We start from the raw sequence: 20676 nt of genomic DNA, 5'->3' as shown, positions 1-20676 counted from the left end.
ATAAAAATTCCCTGCTAGCACAGGTGCTATGCATTCTTTTCCAAGAGGAAACACCCTCATCCCCATTTTTGTGTATAATAAGCAGGTTTTGTAAATTAGCATTGAGTGGGAACTTTATACAATACACTGGTGTGGTGAAAGCATTTCTTAGAAGAATTTTGAAGACGGTAGCACAGCTGTTGTTCATATGAAATATATAACTATTTACTAGTAGGTACTTGATTTACTAATAGGTACTGCTAGGATTTTGTGTTAGATTGAACCTTGGACTGGGTTAAACTGAGGGTTTTGTGTAAAACAGTGATGTTTCCAGACTTCTTTTTTTTTTCTGAACAAAAGGTAGAGAAGTGAAGTAAATGATATGTCAAATGCCGTAACTTCCTACCTAAGAAATCTGATAAAATGTGGCAATTTGGGCAGTAGAAAAATAGAGATACTTCAGGAAGTGTTTGTGATAACAGAAAGGTTATAATAAAAAAAAAAAAAAGATGAGAACATTTTTATACTGCAGCGAATCATCAGACTGAATTGAAGCACTGAATTCAGTTATGTCACGTAAAAATACTTAGTCTCATCTGAAGATCAGTCCACTGAAAAGTGAACTGTTCCCCAATACTGATTTAGCTTTTTAAGCCAGAAAGTTTTATTACATCTAATTCAATCCAGGGAAAAATAAGAATACTGCAAGCTTAGTATTTTGAGGATGAAAATAAAAAACAGTGAAGTATTGTTGCCTTGGATAGTAACTGAAGCAGATGGCTGGGTACCCAAGATCTGCACTCCCTGAAGGGCTTTGTCACATGTTCTGCACTAACACATGGACCGTGCTAGTGCAGAAAATGGAGGTGGTATTTACGCTGCTCCTGCTGTAAGGGGTCAGCCTTGGTTCTCTGTTCACAGAGCAAGCACACCAAGATCCTTGGCAGAGACAACTGTACTCTCAGACTAGGTGTTGTCTTTTTGGCCTCGCCTTTGTACATGAAGGAGCACAAATGTCCCTTGCACGCACTGGGGGCAGTACAGATCTCCTGTGTAGCATCACTGATGCTGTGACTTACTGCTTTCACCTCTAACAAATACATAGCATGTAGGGAGTGACTGTGTCATTACAAATGGAAGGTCACAAAGGTATGCAGTGTAACAGCAAAGAAAGGCATATTTCACATATCTTTGACATTTCTGTTGTTCCATATGTAGCATTGCATCAATTTGGTTGGCAATTTCCAGGTAACTTCCACTGGTTTCTTGCTGGTCATATGCCTAGAGGACAACAGGAAGATGTGCCCTGTTCTCCTCACCATACCTGCTGAAGCTTTTCTGTTTCAGACCATAAGAGAGACACTGTTTTCACTGTCTCTAAGGAACTCACATATCATAGGAAGCATCTAGATGGACCTGTCCAATTAAGCTGTTTAGCACATGACAGTGTGAAGAATGGCAGATTGTCCTGCATTGAGCAAAAGTTTACACTGTCATCCTTGTCTGGTGTTTCAAAAGAAAGAATGTGCATTTTAATGCTGCCAGTTCTATTCATAATCTACTTGAAGTAATCCTTTCAAGTGAGTTTTCTAAAGGGATGCCTATAAGTGATATTTTATTTTAATATTTATAACTGTGCAACTCAGACTTCATTACCTGAGAGCAACATCTCTCTCTCTCATACTACAGAAGTTGATCAGTGTCTCGCCCAATCTCCCCAAACTCATCAGTTCGATGAACGTACAGCCGCCAAAGGAAAATGAAATAGTCCTGCTGAGTGGATTAACATCAGGAAACCTTCAGGCCGATTATGAAGTTCCCCAGGTAGGAGTCAAACTAATCTTTAAGATCACATTGTGCCTGTGAAGGATGGAATTTGGAAAATGGGAAAAAGGAACCTAAAAGCAAAGACCTGAGATCAATTTGAGATGAGTGGAAGTTTGCAAACATACAAACAGACTTTTGTCAGACAGATTTAAGTGTGTGGTGCACGGTGAGGGGACACACTCCATGTACACAAAGATAGCTAAGGGATCCTGCTATTCCCTCTGGATCCTGCAGACGTCTGGGTTGCAGCTGGTAATGCTTTAAGCCACATTAGCACTTGATCCTTCAGGGAGGGTAGGGCCAAGTCTGGTTCAATTTCATAGCAGCTATCTAATCTATCTTTTCTGTTTAAACACACTAATTTACCTAGTTTTCTGTTCAGACACATTGTTTAGGTGGAAAGGAAGAACAGGCTAATAAACATGTCAATCCATCATAACACTCATCCCACTCTCTTTATTAGTAGATACTTGCTTTGCATTCACAGTCAAAGACAAAAGGTCCAGGATGGGGCCAGCTTATGTTAGATACTGTGCAAATGCCCAGGGTGTCCAGGGCATCTTTTGCAGAGCCTAAAACTTTCACCTCAGTCTAATCCAAAGTTGGTCCCACCCAACCTGACTCTTTCCTGGGAGCCTGGAGTTCAAAGCACAAGATCACAAGCTGCAGAATCTTGGGTTTGGTTCAGGGTACATCCATACAACAAGCACGGTCCATGCAGAGACATCAACTTAGCTCTGTCACTGTATAAATCTCCAACAGTTTTAATATCAGTAAGATGAGGATAACAAGAGTTCCTTCCTCTCAGTTTCTGTCCAACTTTCAACTTAACTGTACAGCTTCTCTAGGTAAGACAGTTGTATATAAAGGCTGAGGACATTGTGCACTGGCCCCATTTCCAGTGGGAGGTGCTATCGGCCTGAGATAATGGGGCTTTGGACAAAAAGGGAACAAGAGTAAGAGCAGCAAAGAAACAAAATAAAACGTTATTTAAAAATGGTCTGCTGGAGCATGTAAGGGTGACCTGCTCTTCACAATCTTATCAGCTGGTATTTACAGGGCTGCCTTCAAACAAGTGTTGCAACTGAAATTATCCTGGAAAGGAATTCATGCCCACAAACAATCCCTGCCAGAGAGGTAATACTGGGTAGTGTGAGGCCATTAATAACAGCATGTCAGATGACTAACATCAAATAAGTCTGTCATTAAAACAAGAAGTTGATTGAAAACAAACAACTTGGCAATTTCAACAAAATTTCCAGGTATCCCCTGTGATACAGCTGGGTTCTCTACTAAAACACTTGTATAACAAAAGCTGTCATTCCAAGGAGTCTTATTTTGGCATACATGTAACTGCACACTAACATTGAAATGACAAATCATATCGCATCTTTGCAACAGACCATTCCTGAGATATTTATAGAGAAGGAAGCTTAAAATAAATGTTATTTTTTAATTAAATAACTGAGATTCTTTTCCCGTCTAGTGTCCGTGGCTGGCAGATGTCTGCTTGGTTCAATGTGCAAGGGGGGACAGGAGAAACAGCACAAGCTGCATCATTTTTGAAATAAACAAGTTTCTGATTGGACTTGAGCTCGTTCAGGAGAGGCAGCTGCAGATAGAAACCCGTGTCCTAAAGCCCGAGGATGACACGAACTGCTCCGTGTCCTCAATAGAAGAAGATTTCCTCACGGCCTCCGAGCACCTCGAGGATGACAACGAGGCTGATGAATATAAAGCTGGTAAAAGCAGGGGGACGGAGCTAATTCTGCTGTTGTTCATACCGCACAACAGTTATAGCAATGTTCACAGAAGTTGCACTCATACATATGTGATTTAGAAAATGGACAGCCATTCCTATTTTTAAATTTTTGTTCAAAGACAAGATACCTGGCTGTGCAGTAGTTTTACAGAGCAGTAATGTAGTACGCAGTTGTGCAGCTCTTTTAAAAGTCAGAAGTTACTCTGCAAAAACTAATTTTTTATTTTTCTTAATAGGTCATGAAAAATTAAATGTTTCAGAAGCATCTTCAGATGTCAAAAAAAATAAAGGAAAAGGATTTGAAAACATTCACTATAGAAAAGCCAGGTTGCCATTCATTCTTGAAGGGAACTGTATTAATAAAGATAATGCAGCTACTCAGGTCTCTGAAACTGTGAATCTTGTGGCAGAAGATGGCATCTCACAACCTGAAGATAAGTCAGACCAGGAAATACTGTGGCAGAAGGAATTAGCTGAAAAAGGTACTTCATCATTTAGTACTACTAATTTGACTAGTGAGGTTGAAAACTCAGCGCTCAAGTTAGAAGATGTATCTGTAACCAAAATGGCTAAAGAGGAGCTGGAGCCTCTGGGTGACCCAAAAACAAAACAGAGCAGCAAGACAGATGGGGGAGATGGTGCAGATATCAGGAAAACTGATCCTCCCTCACAAAATGAGCAGGCGACCACAGGTCAGTATGCCACAAATTTAGCAGAATCTGTTCTGCAGGATGCATTCATTAGACTGTCACAGTCTCGACCCAGTTTCAGTGAGGAGGCTGCAGTCAGCATCTCTGTAGGAAGCTCCTGTAAGTCAGAAGATTTTTCTGCTTCCCGATCATGGAATGAACTTCCAAAGATTGTCATCGTGCAAAGTCCAGACAGTTCTGAGAATGTACCTGACTGGCCAGGGTCTGCCTTCCCCAGCCTGAGCCACTGGGCTGAGGCAGAAAGCTCTGCTGAAGTTTCAGATTACTTTAAGGAAGAACATTCAAAGGGACATGACCAAAGTGCACTGGAAGTGGCTCTGGCTTGTGCAGCCACTGTCATTGGAACCATTTCCAGTCCCCAGGCGGCAGAGAAATTCTGCCAGGAGCAAGAAGTGACAGACTCCAGAAGTGGAGTGACTGCTAATGAAGAGGTGCACACAGCATCCTCACAGCTCCTTGACGACTGTGCTGGCACAGAATACTCGTTCCCATCTGCGCTCTGTGGCATGACTCAAGTAGCAAGTGCTGTAGCCATCTGTGGCCTGGGGGAAACTAAGGAGGAGAAGTACCCTGCAACTTCCAGTGGACTTCTGTCTGCTGCTCAGGCCTCTGCAGCCATTACTCTGCATTGTAGCATAGCTGTAGGAAGCAGCATGGAGAAGCTGAATGAGAGCATTGCAGAGGCACTTCTCAAAGAGGCATCCGTAATTCTGACCAAACCCAACACATACAAAAATGTAGGGCATTTTATGGAATCTATAAATGGGAAAATTATTGAAACAGCAGCAAGACCACGTATTCCACATGCTGATGGAGTAATCAGAGATGAACTTGCACAAAACTTATCCAGTATTATTCTACGACATTCTATGGAAGAGGTTAGGAAGAAGAGACAGCTACAACCCCATTCAGAGAACGGCTCAAGTACACAAGACATTTTCACAGAGACTGCAAACGAGTTGCTTTTTAATATAATATATTTCACTTGCAAGAAAATGAACGACATCAGGCAAGTTGAAGAGTGTTCTCCTCTCTTTCCTGAGGGCACAAAAGCAGAGAAAGTAACAAGAGCAGAAGGATGGCCAACACTGGCAAGAGCAGGTGAAACTTCACACAGCCCCCTTGATCACTCTGCAGCTAAGACATTTGGTACATCGTACAGCATCAGTACTAGCAAAGATCTTGAAAAGGTCACAAGCACTTGGAAAAGTAATATCAAAGATGTAAATAGCAACAGAGATTCCACATTGAATTCAGAACCAAGTGGAGATGCAGGGCATAACACGCTTGGTGGAAAAATATCTCCCAAGAAGAGATACTTGAAAAGAACTGCACGAGACTGTTACAAATCCCCAAATCAGAGTAACAATCATCATCAGATGAAAGACTACAGATCATTTTCAGACAGAGAAAATACCTTTGCAAACAGTGAATGCAGGCACGGTGTTCAAGAACAGCTGTCTTCCAGTGCCACCATAAATACAGAAAACCAAGCCAAGATTAAGTGTGATTCTGTGCTAAATAATGATGTTCAACTTAGCTTGTCTTTATTAGGAAACCATGTTTTGCTTCCTTCTCAGCCTGTGCTACAGGTGAAAAATTCAAGGGACAAATATTGTATAACAGATTTTGCAGAAGAATTGGCAGAAACAGTTGTTTCTATGGCAACAGAAATAGCTGCCATTTGTCTGGAAAATTCAAATGGCAAGCAGCCCTGGTTCTGTGCATGGAAGAAAGGCAATGAATATCTAGTGACCCAGAGTTTATCATGCAGAACCATGAAAAGGAAGAAGGAAAGCCATACCAGTGGTTCTGTGGTTCGGAAGCACAGGGCACCTCGACTTAGTGAGATCAAAAGAAAAACAGATGAGCATCCTGAGCTAAAGGAAAGATTGATGAATCGGGTAGTAGATGACTCTATAAACCTTGAGGACACACCGGATTCTGTCAACCTCTTTGCAAATGAAGTGGCTGCCAAGATCATGAACCTCACCGAACTCTCCATGGTTGATAGCATCTGGCAAGGTCCAAACCACCCCAGGAACAGACTGCACTGTGAAAGATGGAGCCGAGCCAAGGCCTCAAGCTGTGAGAGCATACCGGAGGAGGACTCAGATTCCAAAGCCTCTTTCAATACCCTAGGCCTAATGAACAGCTTTGGTCACTCTCTCAGCCAGACAAGTTCTGTCTCAAAGCAGTCTAGTTGTGAAAGCATTACAGATGAATTTTCAAGATTTATGGTGAACCAGATGGAAAACGAAGGAAGAGGTTTTGATTTATTACTGGATTACTATGCAGGAAAAAATGCAAACAACATCTTAACTTCTGCCTTGCAACAGGTAGCCAAGAAAAATGGCCATCTTAATGTAAGACCAAGTTGCCCATCCAAACAGTCCAGCACAGAAAGTATAACAGAAGAATTTTACAGGTATATGCTAAGAGAAATCGAAAAGGAAAATAAAGATAATCCACCTTCCTCTCAGAATTCAAAGGACTGGTGTGGCAGTTTGCTGGCACCCTCTCTACGGTCACCTTTCTGCTTTCGGCAGTCGTCGATGCCTGACAGCAGATCATCAGGCTCTAGGCTTACAGTGAACGTTCCAATTAAGGCAAATTCCTTAGATGGGTTTGCCCACCATCGCCAAGATTCCTTAAGCGTCCAGCCTGTCAGTACTGTGGCTTCTGCGGGGCTCTGCAAGTCTGACTCGTGCTTGTACCAGAGAGGCAAGACTGACCAGATCACAGATATGCTGATCCACGAGACGTGGGCCAGTTCTATTGAATCGCTGATGCGCAAGAACAAAATCATAGCAGATGAGGCAGAGGCTGCAGAGGCAGACCAGTTTTACAGTGATTCTCCACCACATGTGGAACAATATGCAAAAAGACTGGCTGCAAATATTGTTGAAAGTGGTAAAAGTTTAATTGTGGTCCAGCAGGATTCCTTTGATTATACAAGCCGAGAACACACGCTGGAAAGCAAACATCCCCAAAGCACAACTCAGATACAGTCAAAACCCAAAATGGAAGAAGTAGATGTGGATGATGAAAAAGAGCATGTCAAGAGCCCTGGAAGCTTTCCTGCAGGACAGCACAGGGAAGTGCCTTTAATTCAGATAGAAACTGATCAACGAGATGAGCCAGATAAAGACTTGGAGTCCTTAACTTCATGTGGCCCATCTGGAAAGGGGCATCAAAGCAAAGAAAAGCCTCCAGAAGCTGTGGATGGGAAACACATGGTCTCCAGTTCCCCAGTAAATAGGTGAGTGACAAAACAGCAAATCAGCCAGCACGTTGCTTTGGTCTTTGGTTTATTTTCCCAGTGAGAGTTATTTTGATAAAGGAAGAAGAGAGGTACTTTTAAAGAAATAAGCAGGCTAATTTTTGACTACAGGTTTCTGTTGGCATAAAATCACCCAATCGTGTGTCACAGTGCTACTTTTCTGGAGAAAACTTACATTGAATATGACATTACAGTTTTAAGATTTAAATCTAATACTGCACAGACAAGTTCTCTCTCTACAGACATTTAAGTCTCGCATAATCAAGACAGGAAAGATGGACAAAAACTTAAACTTTTAGTTAGCACAGGCTGATATCTGAACTAAAAAATAGATAATTAAAAATCAGTGCTAGTGTATAACAGAAGATAGCAGGATTTGACCTGTAGTTCTCTGCTATGCTTGTTGCAAGTAACGTTTTGTGTACCTGGAAACAAGACCAGACTTCTGAGAGCTTGAAGTTCAACTTTGTGTTTACAGTCTGGAGCTACAAGTGATAAAAATTCTTTAGTGAAGGAAATAAAAGAATAAAAGTAGGCCTCACCTCTTTTAGTTCAATACTTCTCTGGTAGAATTTAGATAGGGAAAAGAAGAGCATTTTGTTTTAATGCTGTTTCATGGAGTTTACATCACAGCTTATCACCCTCTCCTTACAGCTGCCCTCCTTTTGTTAAGAAATCTGCAGCTTGCTTTGGTTAAGGTAAAGTGTGAGCCCAGTGTGAGAGTGCAGTGCAAATGCAGAGGATTGCTGTGGGTGCTCTGAGGTTAAGGGAATGCTCGTTCTCAAGGCACTGCCTCTTTATCACTATACTTCATTGTATCTATTACTTTAATGGTATCTAAACTGCCAGTCTCTTGAAGCACTGCAGCACCCCATTATCTCAGAGTGGCAGAAAGAGTGCAGGTGCTAGTGTTAGAAACCATTTTGTAGCTCATTTTATTCTAGGCAGCGCTCTGTTTTGGCATTTGACAAAGCTCTGCTTGAAGTGAGAAAGCACAAGTGCCTTCTCTCTTGAAGTGAGAAAGTACATAGATTGTAAGTACTTTCCTGTGTATGGCAGCAATTAGGTGGATAATTACCATGGTGTCACTAGTCTTTCATACTGACTCCCCCCCACTAACCTTCCTCTTCCTTAAAATGCAACCTGCTTTTAGTAAGATAAATTTAGAAATCCACCTATTTGGAACCTTAACTGTTTGAAAATGAAGTTATTTTTGCGATTTACAAGCCCTTGCATAACTTTTCCTCTGCCTTTGAAGCAGAGCTCCCAACATGGCTATGACATGTTTAAAGCAATAGGATTGGTAGGGCAGAATTAGTAACTAGAGGCTACATGTGCATGAGCCTCTTGGCTCAGCAATGCCGTGCAATTCGGTTCAACTTGCCTCTGTTTCTGTGCATCAGCCTCATTTGCAGCATGAAATGCAGAGTTCTTCCAAAGCAAGAATAGCAGCTGCCCAAGTGCACTCCAGATGTGCTCGTATCCCTGCTGGGAAGACAAAGCCTCCAGTGGTTCTTTGCACAGATCTGAACCGTTTGTGGCATGGCTGTCTGGACTAAGTCTAGGCTGAAGTGAAAACCTAAAAATATATATAATGTAGCCATAAAAGCATCAGTAGAAATTGCTTTGATCCACTCCTACTGCCTGAAATTACTTGCTAGTTCAGATACAGGCACACAGGACTCCAGGCAAAATATCAAGCAGGCATAGAGTCAATTAGAGGGGGAAAAAAAAGAGCCATGCAGGCCTTCAACGATGAAAAAAGCTGTTTCTTGTACGTAGGCAGTGCAACAGAGCCAGTCCTGTCACAGTTACACAGAAACTGTTCCAAGTGACTTTTCACAAGTGGGGAACTGTCAGTTCAAAGCATCACTGGTGTGAGATGTAATTGCATAATGAATCAAACAAAACCCAAAATGCCAAGAAACAGCGCCCACACAAATCTCTTGTGTTTTGGACCAGGTTTCAGGAGCTACCTGTCCTGTACTAAGAACCTGAATAGCACCCCTGCCCTGCCGCCTGGCTGCTCAGTGCCCACGTGTCGGAGAGTGCAGGGGCAGAGTTCTGTGCCCGAGGGCTCGGGGGTGGGAGGCACAGGGGTTTGGCAAAGCTGACTGCCAGGGGGAGCAGAGCTCCAGGCAAGCAAGTCCCGTTCTCCCTGCACAGGCTACATCTCTGTCATCCAGCATTAACGCAACAACTTCTGAGAGTGAGAGCTTGGCAGAAAGAGATATCCACAATGACATTGTCTCAGTATATGCCTAATCAAGGTAATTACTCAGGAGCAATAGAATTTCTGGTGTGATCTCATGCTCTAGCTGAAGGCAGATGCCTCAACTACAGAAAAAGGTCTGAAGGCAAGAACTTCTGTAGAGAGGTTCTGCAGAGGGTTCAGTACAGAACATAACATTGCTTTAATCCCTAAATTGCAAATGCAGACTATCTGGTGAATATAATGAAAATACAGTTGTGCTTTACTTGTTATTCTGGCACTACAGTGATATAATTATTGGAGGGATTGATTATTATTTAATTTTCTTTGAATCAAAAGCCAAGTTTAGCTCTAAAAACTTAGCAAAAATAGTTTCTTTTTTTTGTTTCTATGTGTGTTTGTGGGAGCATGTGTACATATATTTGAAATACACACGTGTGACATATGTCAAGCGTGCAGAATTAGAAAGCATTTTTTCCTTAACCCTGTATTTTCTAAACTCAGTCTGGGCTCCATCTTCAGTCTGGTTTCTGACTACCTGTCGCAATATTTTGTCCTTCCCCAGCCTAAGCAGTGAAGATTCTAAGGACATGGCAGGCTCAGACTCATTAGTGATTCAGAACCCACAATACTTTCCTCCTTTCATTTCTTTAAGTTTATCAGAGTTGAAAACCCTGTCAAGAAACTTACTCACCTTTAGCAGGACAGGGATTTAGCAGCTATACCTATTTCCAAGAAATGCTGTCACTCTGCACTAACATATATGACATATTTCAACCACTGATTGACTGAAGTGCATTAAGCAATAAACCTTTACAGTGATCAGGTTTTTAATACATGTTAAATCTTTTTGCGTACTTAAATCTAAAGTTTGTGTTTATTTATTGCAGTCATAAGAAAATCCTTTTTTAAGAGCATCTCAGACCATATGTTCTACTGGACTCTATATATAAATTATAAGCTTGTCCAGTCTTTTGGATCTCTTAATTCTGCAGCTTGGTTGACTTTAATGAGCAGCATTGCCTGAAGATTGGTGGCACCAGTTTGTTTGCCTATATTACAATATCAATGTGCCTTCCCTATCACCCTGCCAGCAACAGTCCTCAGAGCAGATCGGATGCTGAAATCATAGGAGAGACAAAAACAGCTGAAGAATTTCCAACCCATCTCAGCAGCAGTGAAGAAAGCACTGGCAGCTGGTCCCAGCTTGCCAACGATGAGGACAATCCTGATGACACAAGCAGCTACTTGCAGCTCAGTGAGCGCTCCCTGAGGTACCCACGTTGTCTCTTCTCACTGTACAATGGGGTCTGTCCACCTGGCCAATGATTTGCCTACCCTGCATCAGCAGTGAGAGGCAACAGCTCAAGATTTCTCAGAATACTGTAAAGAATGTCTAATGGCAGACTTTATCTCTTTATTTTTTAATAAGGGGAAAAAAACTGCCCGCATTCTGATTCTCAGCCAGGTCTTTTTACTACTGGTGAGTAGCTCAATTCAGACAAAGAAAAAACCTCCTGGCACCACTGAAGTGTCTCAGTCCTACAGCAAAAAGGCCATTGGACAAGTTAATTGCTACAGTCTTTCTTTTGATTTATTTGCTACTGTTTGCATAATATTTATTTTGGCACCTCCTTAGCCAAGATTGATGAGGCTGCCATTCCCACCAGAAATCCATGCACTGAGAACAAAGATTGAGCCCTGATCTGCTTAGACTGGCACAGGGGTGCAAGTTAACAGAGGATGACCAATTTTTCCCTGGGTAGACATAAATTCAAGAGCTCCTACTGCTATGTGCTGATTTTGTTCCAAGTCAGGACAAATGTTTGAAAATGTTATTTAAGTCCTTGGAGTTCATATAGAGCAATGGTAGTTTGACTTTCAACCCTTTCACAGCATCAAATTGAGTAAGGTTTTTCCTTCACATGCTCTTAGACTATGTTTTAAAATATTATCAAGTAATTACGTCTTTCTCTTGAGTATTAAGATGACAAGGAGGGAAGACATTATGGTAATGAAGCAGGGAAAAGAAGGAGTCTGTGTCAGAGAGCACTGTTGGCTGGCTGAAATTACTGAACAAAACATGGCTGTCAGAGCAGCTGAACATTCATCCTGTTATTACAATATCAACCTTTAACAAAGTCCTTGGTCTGAGAGAGCTGAAGTATTGTGCCTTTAGCTCTGCACTGGAACAGAAATTGCTACAGCAAGTCTGAATGCATGGCATGCTGACAATGTCTCAGAACACCCTAATGGGGAAAGGAACTGTCTAATCAATCCTTCTAATGCAGGGGAAAATACTATTAGTTCATTTTCCAGTAAAAATTAAGTGGTTCAACATGACTTGCCACACAGAATTTGTTCATGGTAATTGACTTGCAGCCAGCAAATTCACAACCTGTCCATAAGATTATTTCAGTATCTGCATAAACATTCACTGTCACATTTATAATGATGTTATAAAGTGAAGTGGTTCTATTTTTTCCAAATATTCTCAAATGTGCTACTTCATCCTTGTGAAGAAGCCAAACAGAATACTTCTGTGTATTTGTGGTCCCAGTGAGCATTGGCTTTAATTAAAATCTCAGTCTTTCAGAGTAGTCAGAAACATGAGGGGCCATCTCTGTACCTGTGGGTTCCATCCAATCCAAAATAGTATTTGGGGTATGATGTAATAGACTGAAACTGCTGCTGGTTACCAGCGTGGACTCACCCTACAGGTAATTATATGATGGGCAGCCAGTGCCTTGCTAGAACTCCCTGTGTTCAGAGGTAGCTGGATCTCTTGGTAGCAGGTTTCTTCCAGGACATCTCTGGACCTGCTAATCTTTCTTTTCAAGGACTCACACAGACTCGGTTTTTGTTTGAGGCCAAGTGTTCATTGCATGAGCCATTCACAAGAAGAGAGTCCACTTTTTTTTCCTCCAATTTACAGCATCACTTGATGCATTGATGCATTTGATACATGCTCCATCTAGAACTACTTTAATAAAAGACTCGTTAATTTGAGCAGACTAGTGTGCTTCATTCAGGGAACCACTTGCTGAGCACAATTGATTTTATGGAACAGGGTTCCTCCCCAATTTGCTTTGTACAGAAATAAATTTTGAAAAGATGTATGGAGACATGTTCAGCACAGCTTGGCACTAATACTTAAACTTTTGCCTTGTCAGCAATGGCAACAGCAGTACAACTAGCAGTCTTGGCATTATGGACCTGGAAATTTATCAGGAGAACGTGTCATCTTCTCCTATGATTAAGTAAGTAGTCACTGAAGTGAGACTTGATGTTTAGTCCAATTTTAACTGCAAATCGTTCACACTGCCAAAACCGTGCCAAGCCCTGCTTTGCACCTGCTGCTGTGCCTGCCCATGGTTTCAGGAAAAAGCACATGCAGGTGTCTGTGCAGAGTGAGGGCACCAGACAGTGAAAGATTACAGGAAAATCCACTCAGGTGGATCTCTCAGGAACACAGATCCATCAACCACCCTCTCTACAAGACAGTTCTCTGTAGTTTCAGTTTTCTGTCATATGAACCTTCTTCTCTGAATAACTTCAAATATTATCAAAACTCTACTGTAATACCAAGTAAGGTCAAGCAAATAAGGATTAATTAGAAGCAATTTTTAAAAACCCAATAGCATTCTTTCCAATAATAACAATAATAATTTGGCCCACAGTACACCTTACCTGTTGTTTCTGGGAACATTTCTACTGAACATGCAATTCAGTTATCAAGAGATGTGCAAGTACATCCTGCCTAAAGATCCTGGTACAACCTGCCAGCTGGTGAATGTCATTATGCAGCCAGGGCACACCCACTGCGCAAACGTATGGACTGCACATCACATACTGAACATGGCAACTTCCTGAAGTCAGTGACGTCAGCAAATTGTCACTGCAAAGTGCAGACATTGGAAATTCAGCATTTCCACCCAGGTTATGAGACTTGCTGTGTCTTACCATAATGTCATTTGCTTGTCATTACATGAACTGTAAAGATACACAGATCCTGGTGAAACGTAATACATGACATAACTAACACAAGCGCTTCATCCTACTACAGAAAAATTCTGCAATTCATTTTTTCCTGATTTACAGATTAAATAATGAAATATATTCAGCATTTTATTGTTTCATCCTATGTAACCTTTTTCTTGCAGTTTTCTAGGTCTTGCATTGAGGGAGGAGTTTATTCATCATGAAGCAATTTTGTAGACTGTTCCTAAGTATGACTAATAAACTTTGTTGTTGTTTGTTTCTAAGTGAATTAGTAGAAGAAAAGGGTTTCCTTAAAGAACAGACAGAAAACACAGAGGGTAAGTTGAACCATATCAATTAAAATATACAGTTTGAAGATAACACAAGTAATTGCACAGTAACTGGTGGGATTATTCTTCCAGAAAGTACTTCTGAGCTTTCAGTGGGAACAGCCAACTGTCAAAAGGACCTCCTGGTGATAAACTTCGATCTGGAACCAGAGTGCCCTGATGTGGAGCTGCGAGCCACCCTGCAGTGGATAGCTGCTTCTGAACTTGGAATTCCAACCATCTATTTTAAGAAATCTCAGGAAAACAGAATTGAAAAGGTAGTGTCTACAGAATTGGGCATACTGTTAATGTGTGCATTACTGTGGCAGTTATGATTTATTGAAACTATTGAGCTTAAAAGCAGATGCAAAAACATCTTCATTACAGCAAGATGGCAATACTACTGTTTATTAGAGAAAGGAATGAGAGGACAGGTGTGTCAGAACTTAAGCATGTGAAATATATAGTTGATTGTCTATGGCACAAGCAAATGTCACCATAAGACCTTCTCCAAAGTCTCTATGGCATGCTTTGATTAATCTGTTCACTTTTTCATCTTAATGATGAAAACACTGGTGTGTGGACATCACCTGTACGAAGTTCTGCTACGTGGTCACTATAATGTGAGACATTGTTTGGACTTAAGATTTTCAGTCCTTATGCGTGTTCTGCCTTGCCTATAACACTGATCAGGGTGGCCTCAGGTCGGTCTGAACTTGTGCCTGGCTGTTCATAAATTGCTCAAGCTGGGGATACAGCTTTTGAAAGCAGAAGTCTATTTGCAAAGAGAAGTGGACAGACACAGATCACTGAGAAACCTTCTGAGGTGTTAGTCCAAGCCAGAGCCAAGAGCAACACTGAACTCCAAAACAGCCACAAGAACTGCAGACTCTTTTTATTCCTGAATGATCAGTTGGTGCTCCTTTGTAGACACCACCAAATACCAACCCCAGCATTTCAGGAAAGATCAGAACAGACCCATTTCCAAGATCAGCAAGAGCAGCTTAAGCTTTAAGGCTTAAAAACATGTTAGTATTTAAGTCAATTAATAAAAAAGTATTACAAATCAGTATTTTGGTCTCTTATGGGAAGATCATTTTGAGTAGCAGAGATATTGTTTGATTTTCTTGAGTACATGCATTTGGGAATCATAAACATAATTTAAAATGCATTCAACAGCAACAGTCCAAATTGCATCTAATTAAAGAAACAGCTGTCAGCTTTACCCATGTGCTTTGGCAAACAGTTAATTCAATTGCAAAAATACTCTAGGGAATAATGAAGCACATCCTGCCTACAACAGTGTTCTTGGAAATCACGTGTGTATTAAATATCATTAAAATACATATTAAAAGTTTAGGCTTCAGTATGTAAATAGCAAACAGCTACACTAACTAGAGACACAATCTTTTCTTGTGTTGTTCAAAACTGGAAACACAGAAGGAGCAAACTAATTATTGTGAAATTCAGAGAAGTGAAAAGCTTTGATTTTCATTTATGTGCTTCAGAAAAAAGAAGGACCAGATGGATGACCCTGTAAAGCCCATTTTTAAGTACAAAGTGGACAAAACTTGCGATTTTTTTACAGCTGCCTAAGAACATATATTTAACCTCTGGTTTCTCTGGAAATTAAAAAAAAAAAATCAAATACAGATATTCTCTATGATTCAACAACAGCTGTTACAAATGTCTTCATGTGACAAAATTTTACACAAAATTCTTTCTCACCAGTATTATGTGAATATTTAAAATACTATGGGATGTATATATGGAAATACAGAAAATTAAGTGTAAATTAAAATATAGCTAACAGTCATGAAAAAATACTTTTTTAAAGATGGACAGTCACACTTCCATTATTTTGACAAGTTGTTGGTAACAAGGAAAATAGTGATCCTTTAGCGAACTCACTTCCTCTGTTGTTACTTTCATTGCAATAAATCAGAAATAATTGACAGAAGCAGTTAATTTAGAAAATGTCATGAGAGCCTATCAGTCTTTGGGGAGCTATGGAACTTGAGAAATGAAGTTTTTATAAATAGAAGGAACGCTGATGGTGCTGTGCACTGAATGGTGTCCACTCCCTCATACAGCTGTGCATTTAAAAAGGGTGGGCTAACAAGGGTTTGTGTGCATGCATTTCACAAAACCTTAGAAAATGTTCACCAAATCCTAAGTGTATTTCATTGTGGTTATTTTTATTCAGTTTCTAGATGTTGTGCAGTTAGTTCAGCGGAAGTCCTGGAAAGTGGGGGATATCTTCCAAGCCGTGGTGCAGTACTGCAAGCTCAGCGAGGAGGGCAGAGAGATGACACCCAGCCTGTTCGACTGGCTGCTTGAATTGGGTTAACAAAGTTCACTGGTTCAGCATTTCTGTTTTATTCCAGTTTAAATAAGCAGTGGTTTGTGTAATGCTCTGATTTCTGAACATCACTGAATAAAATGTGCAAAGATGTACAAACTCTAGAAGAACAGCACAAGTCCGTTCCACAACTGACCCAGGAACAAAGTGAACCCAAATTTATTGAGTCTTTCTGTGTCATGAGGGACTCTTGATATGTTGTGCTATAGGATGCACTGTACAATGAGGGGATGGATTTTTAGCCTTCTGAATTAAGGAACTACACAGTAAAGGCTTAATTATCTAATATACTCCATTTTCATCAATTTGATTAAATTGGTCAGGTAAAATGGGATAGTACACTAACACTCAGTTTTAAAACAGCACTATATTTGTACAGTTTAACTGTTAGAAGCAGTGTGTTTCAGAATGTCTGGAGACACGCTTGTCCCTAGATAAGTAATATTTATCTTTTTTTTTTTAATCCCTATAATCTGCTAAGGGGTAAAAGCTTTTGAACCCTTAACACCTTTGCAGTTAGACAGCACAATAAAAAGCTGCTGAAAACACATTTTCATTTCTTCCCATGTGTTTATTTCTCTTCCATAGCTGTTCCTGATTCCTGAAATCTTCCCAAAGAAAATCCAGTCTCTCAGTTACTGTCTTTATAAAATTGATTCCTTTTCCCTGGGAAGCAGTGCAGTTCAGTCTAGCTATACCTGGTAGATTCCTGCACACAGCTCTGTGAGCCAGAGCAGCAGTTCCCAAGCCCTGTCCTGCCCTGCAACCTCGAGCGTGTCATTTCACCTCTGTGCCTCACTATCCCTGCCTGGCCAAAGGGAATAATGATAGTACAATTGTTACCTAAGGGGCTTCTGTTGAAAGCACTATGTAACATTCTACATGCCAGTTAAAAGCAGTGAAAAAAGTACTATTTTAATTCTAGTGTAATTGAATAAATTGTTAATGAGGTGAAGAAATGCATATCTGAAAAGAGCATCATCTCATCCTAAACATCTCAGTGTTAATTTTTGTAACTTACAAGAAGGCAAAATGTTTGTTAAAATTTCAGCAGACATATGTATTCATTTTGGATATAACTGTTTGGACCATATGTGAGAGCTCACATTCCTATAACATTTCTGTAATTGTTTGATAAGATATACTCTGCTATCGTCCTGTTGAGATGATCTGTTGGTATCATGCACTTAGTAGTACATTCTCTTGACTCTGCCAAAGAGATTGGGTTTGAATTTAGAGGAAAAAATAACTTACAACATCACAGCTCTTCTGCAATTTTTTTTTTAATACTTTTCATTTCTCCTACCCAAATAGTGTAATAGAATACCTGCCTGCTATTCCCAAAAAAAAATTTAAGAGAAGTTTTATTTTCCGTATAACAGTATATGCTTCTGTAATATTTCTTGGAAAAAAAAAAACAAACTATCCTTTTGCACTAAATATTTTTGAAAATTTTGAAGTAGTTTTAAATAATTTATGAAAAAGAGCCATATTCTCAGTTTTATCTTTAAAACCATTATGAATCTTGCATGATTGCATCACTTGTTTGTTACAAAGTACAAATTGTTAGCCAATCAAAATCTAATGTGGAGCATTGAGTAACATGAGTAATTCTCCATCTACTCTGCAGTATAAACAGAACAGGAGAGGTCGCTTTACAGTCTGAATAAAGGTCAATTATTGCAAATACTGAACATAACTCTGCAGTCACTGGGCCAGCCCCGAAGAACTGCTGAACATCTGTAACTCCCACTACCATGAGTGGCAACTCTGAATGCTCAGCATTTGTGAGGCTGAGAGCTAAGGAAAAGCACCAAGAATTATAGACTTGAAGTGCTTTGTTTGGTTAATAAATGGAAAAGTGTATTTATTTTTAAGCCAAATACAGTTAGTTGTCAGTATACAATTTTTTGTTGTGATAGAATAAATGTTTACAAAGCACAAATATCATGACAGAGTTGTAACAGTGTGATGCAGTTTCTCTCAACAGTAGTTCTTAATGTTGTAATTTATTCAGAAATAAATTTATGTTATAATGTGTGTCCTCTTTGCCTTCCTAAAAAGTTCACAAATGAGCTATGGATTTTTTGACCTATTAAATATTTGCCTGCCATCCCTGGAGCTGCTCAAACTCTGCTTCTCAATGATAAATCTGATCCGTGGCTCTGACCAAAACAAGTCAGAGCAAGGTCCAGGTCTTAACCTCAGTGCCAAAGCTACTCAGGGTTCCACAATCCATTCAAGAGATAAAAGGCTAAACATAACATTCAAAATATCAAAATAAAGAGAAATGATACACTGATTGCCCAGAATAACTCCTAACATACAAATCTCTCTTAGTGCTCACTCTGGCTGCTTTCAGTACCTGCCAAAGTGAGCAGGACGGCGGGGAGACAGGAGTTCCCTCTCCTTGTGTATTGCCCTGTTGCCTAGATACAACAGTATTTCTACTACTACACAGAAAAGGAAACCACAACTTTGCTGACTAAATCAGAAAAGGACTTGTCCATCCTTAATTTTTTTCAGCATTTTTTAGAAGTGGGCATTAAATACAACAAGATGAGAACAACATACTACATACAGCCTTAGGTAAAAAATCTCCCTCTACATGAGCATGATTCAGGTTTTTAACAACATGGGGGGTGGTTGCTCACTATCTTTCACAGTAAAAACCAGGACACAACAAATTAAATTCACACAAGCCAGATTCAAAGCAAACAAAAAGAGAAGTTATCAAATGAGAGGATGCAAGACTTGTACACAGGTTCAAGTGGGAGCTGGAGAAGTTCCTGAAGATGTCTCAGGAGATGCCATGGCCATCAGAGGCCTCCCACAGGAGCAGCAACCATGGCTGCAGTGCTCCCCTTGCTGAAGGCAGCTTCAGGGGAAGGTGCATTGCCACCCAAGGGTTGATTGTACCACCCACATAGTGAAGAGCAAAATTTAGCCTGTAGATCTGCTATTCTTCAAAAAGCAATTCTACTGTGTTTAGAGTACTGTATTTGAATTAGGTATTTAAAAACTTCATTTTTAGTTTTGTTGTGTTTAGGGTTCTTTTAATGTTGAGATTATTAGAAGTTGGAAAACTATAATCTACCTCAATTTTTTCATACCTCTCAAGGTTTACATAGTGTCTTCAAGTAAATTAACTATTTTATTGTGGTCTATGATAAAAACAGTCTCCTGTTAAATTCAGTGGGTAACTTTTCTGAAGAGGCCATTTTTACTGTTTCTCTTGCCCTGTTTCATGCAGAGCTGCATGACAGAAAAGCATAGGAATGCCACTGTGAATCCTGAACTCTAAATTTCAAAATGTCAGAGGGGAAAAAACCCACCAGTCCACTGAAATAAAGAACCCACATGACCTACCTATATAGAACAAATTGCAGCTCAGAAGGAAAGCACATCCATACTGGCCAATTTAAGAATTTGAGTCAGAGCCATTCCTAAGACTTTGCCACGTATGAGCAAACCTATAATGCCACTACTTCAGTTTTTCCAACCCACTCTGAACCCAGTCATCACAAGGAACAGGCCCTCAGAAGGCATTTTGCAGTTGTGCAGCATTTAGCAGGACAGACAGTTATATTAAACAGCTGGACTATCAAACTAATTTTAAAAATTGGCAGTGAAGACACATCTGGCTGATGGGTACTGCATCCTCCTCCCAGTTTCAGCTGAGAATTAGACAGTAAAGTGCAGCAAACTGGAAAAAAAAAAAAAAGCATGATATATTTCCATATCCTTTCACCAACTACCCGGGAAATGCAAGTGATCCCACTGAAGGGGACGAAAAAAGAAATTCACACAAAATGCCACTTCTAAAACATGAGTGGGCGTGAGTATTATTGTCATCACCTATTCAGAAAGAATTTGAATCTCACACGTCACAAGTCCAAGTACACATCGTGTGCGTACATGGAAATCCCCATCTTTGTGAAGTGTACGTTCTGTTCAAGAGCAGTTACATGACACAAACTTCTTTCCCAGAGAAACAGAATTGTATATTCACAGAGGTTTATCCTGAAAGGATTTCAAAGGTCTAAAGGACAGAAAGAATACAGCAAATATGATTTCTACAGTGACAAGCCTTACTAAAGCACTTCAGGGCTCTCCTGAGGTAATCCTTTTCAATAAGGTCACAGGGAGCCAAGTTTGTCAGCATTTCAGGGTAATGTTGAAAGCCACAGTTCACTCCAATTACATTCTGATTAAAGTAGCACTTGAAGAG

At 40.2% G+C, this 20676-nt stretch overlaps 2 protein-coding genes across 6 annotated transcripts in view; one reads left to right on the top strand and one right to left on the bottom strand.

Moving 5' to 3' along the window:
* Positions 1-20147, top strand: part of SPHKAP (SPHK1 interactor, AKAP domain containing) — a 67156-nt gene extending 47009 nt beyond the window's left edge. For 3 of the 4 annotated variants that reach the window (XM_069024829.1, XM_069024830.1, XM_069024831.1), the window contains 9 exons: positions 1669-1803; positions 3293-3548; positions 3805-7540; positions 10868-11047; positions 12947-13033; positions 14040-14092; positions 14177-14361; positions 16290-16428; positions 17034-20147. In XM_069024829.1, the coding sequence (XP_068880930.1) occupies positions 1669-1803; positions 3293-3548; positions 3805-7540; positions 10868-11047; positions 12947-13033; positions 14040-14092; positions 14177-14361; positions 16290-16428; positions 17034-17050 (4788 nt within the window). In that variant the 3' untranslated portion in view covers positions 17051-20147. Of the gene's footprint in view, positions 1-1668; positions 1804-3292; positions 3549-3804; positions 7541-10867; positions 11048-12946; positions 13034-14039; positions 14093-14176; positions 14362-16289; positions 16996-17033 lie in introns of those variants that run through there. The other variant, XM_069024832.1, reaches the window with a different exon arrangement.
* DAW1 (dynein assembly factor with WD repeats 1) overlaps positions 1-20676 on the bottom strand; it is a 156790-nt gene that overhangs the window by 114335 nt on the left and 21779 nt on the right. The window lies entirely within an intron of this gene.

This window comes from Aphelocoma coerulescens, chromosome 9, assembly GCF_041296385.1.
Source record: "Aphelocoma coerulescens isolate FSJ_1873_10779 chromosome 9, UR_Acoe_1.0, whole genome shotgun sequence".
NCBI lineage: Eukaryota > Metazoa > Chordata > Aves > Passeriformes > Corvidae > Aphelocoma > Aphelocoma coerulescens.
The sequence above is the reverse complement of the archived record's forward strand: the minus strand, read 5'-3'. Positions and strand labels throughout refer to the sequence as shown.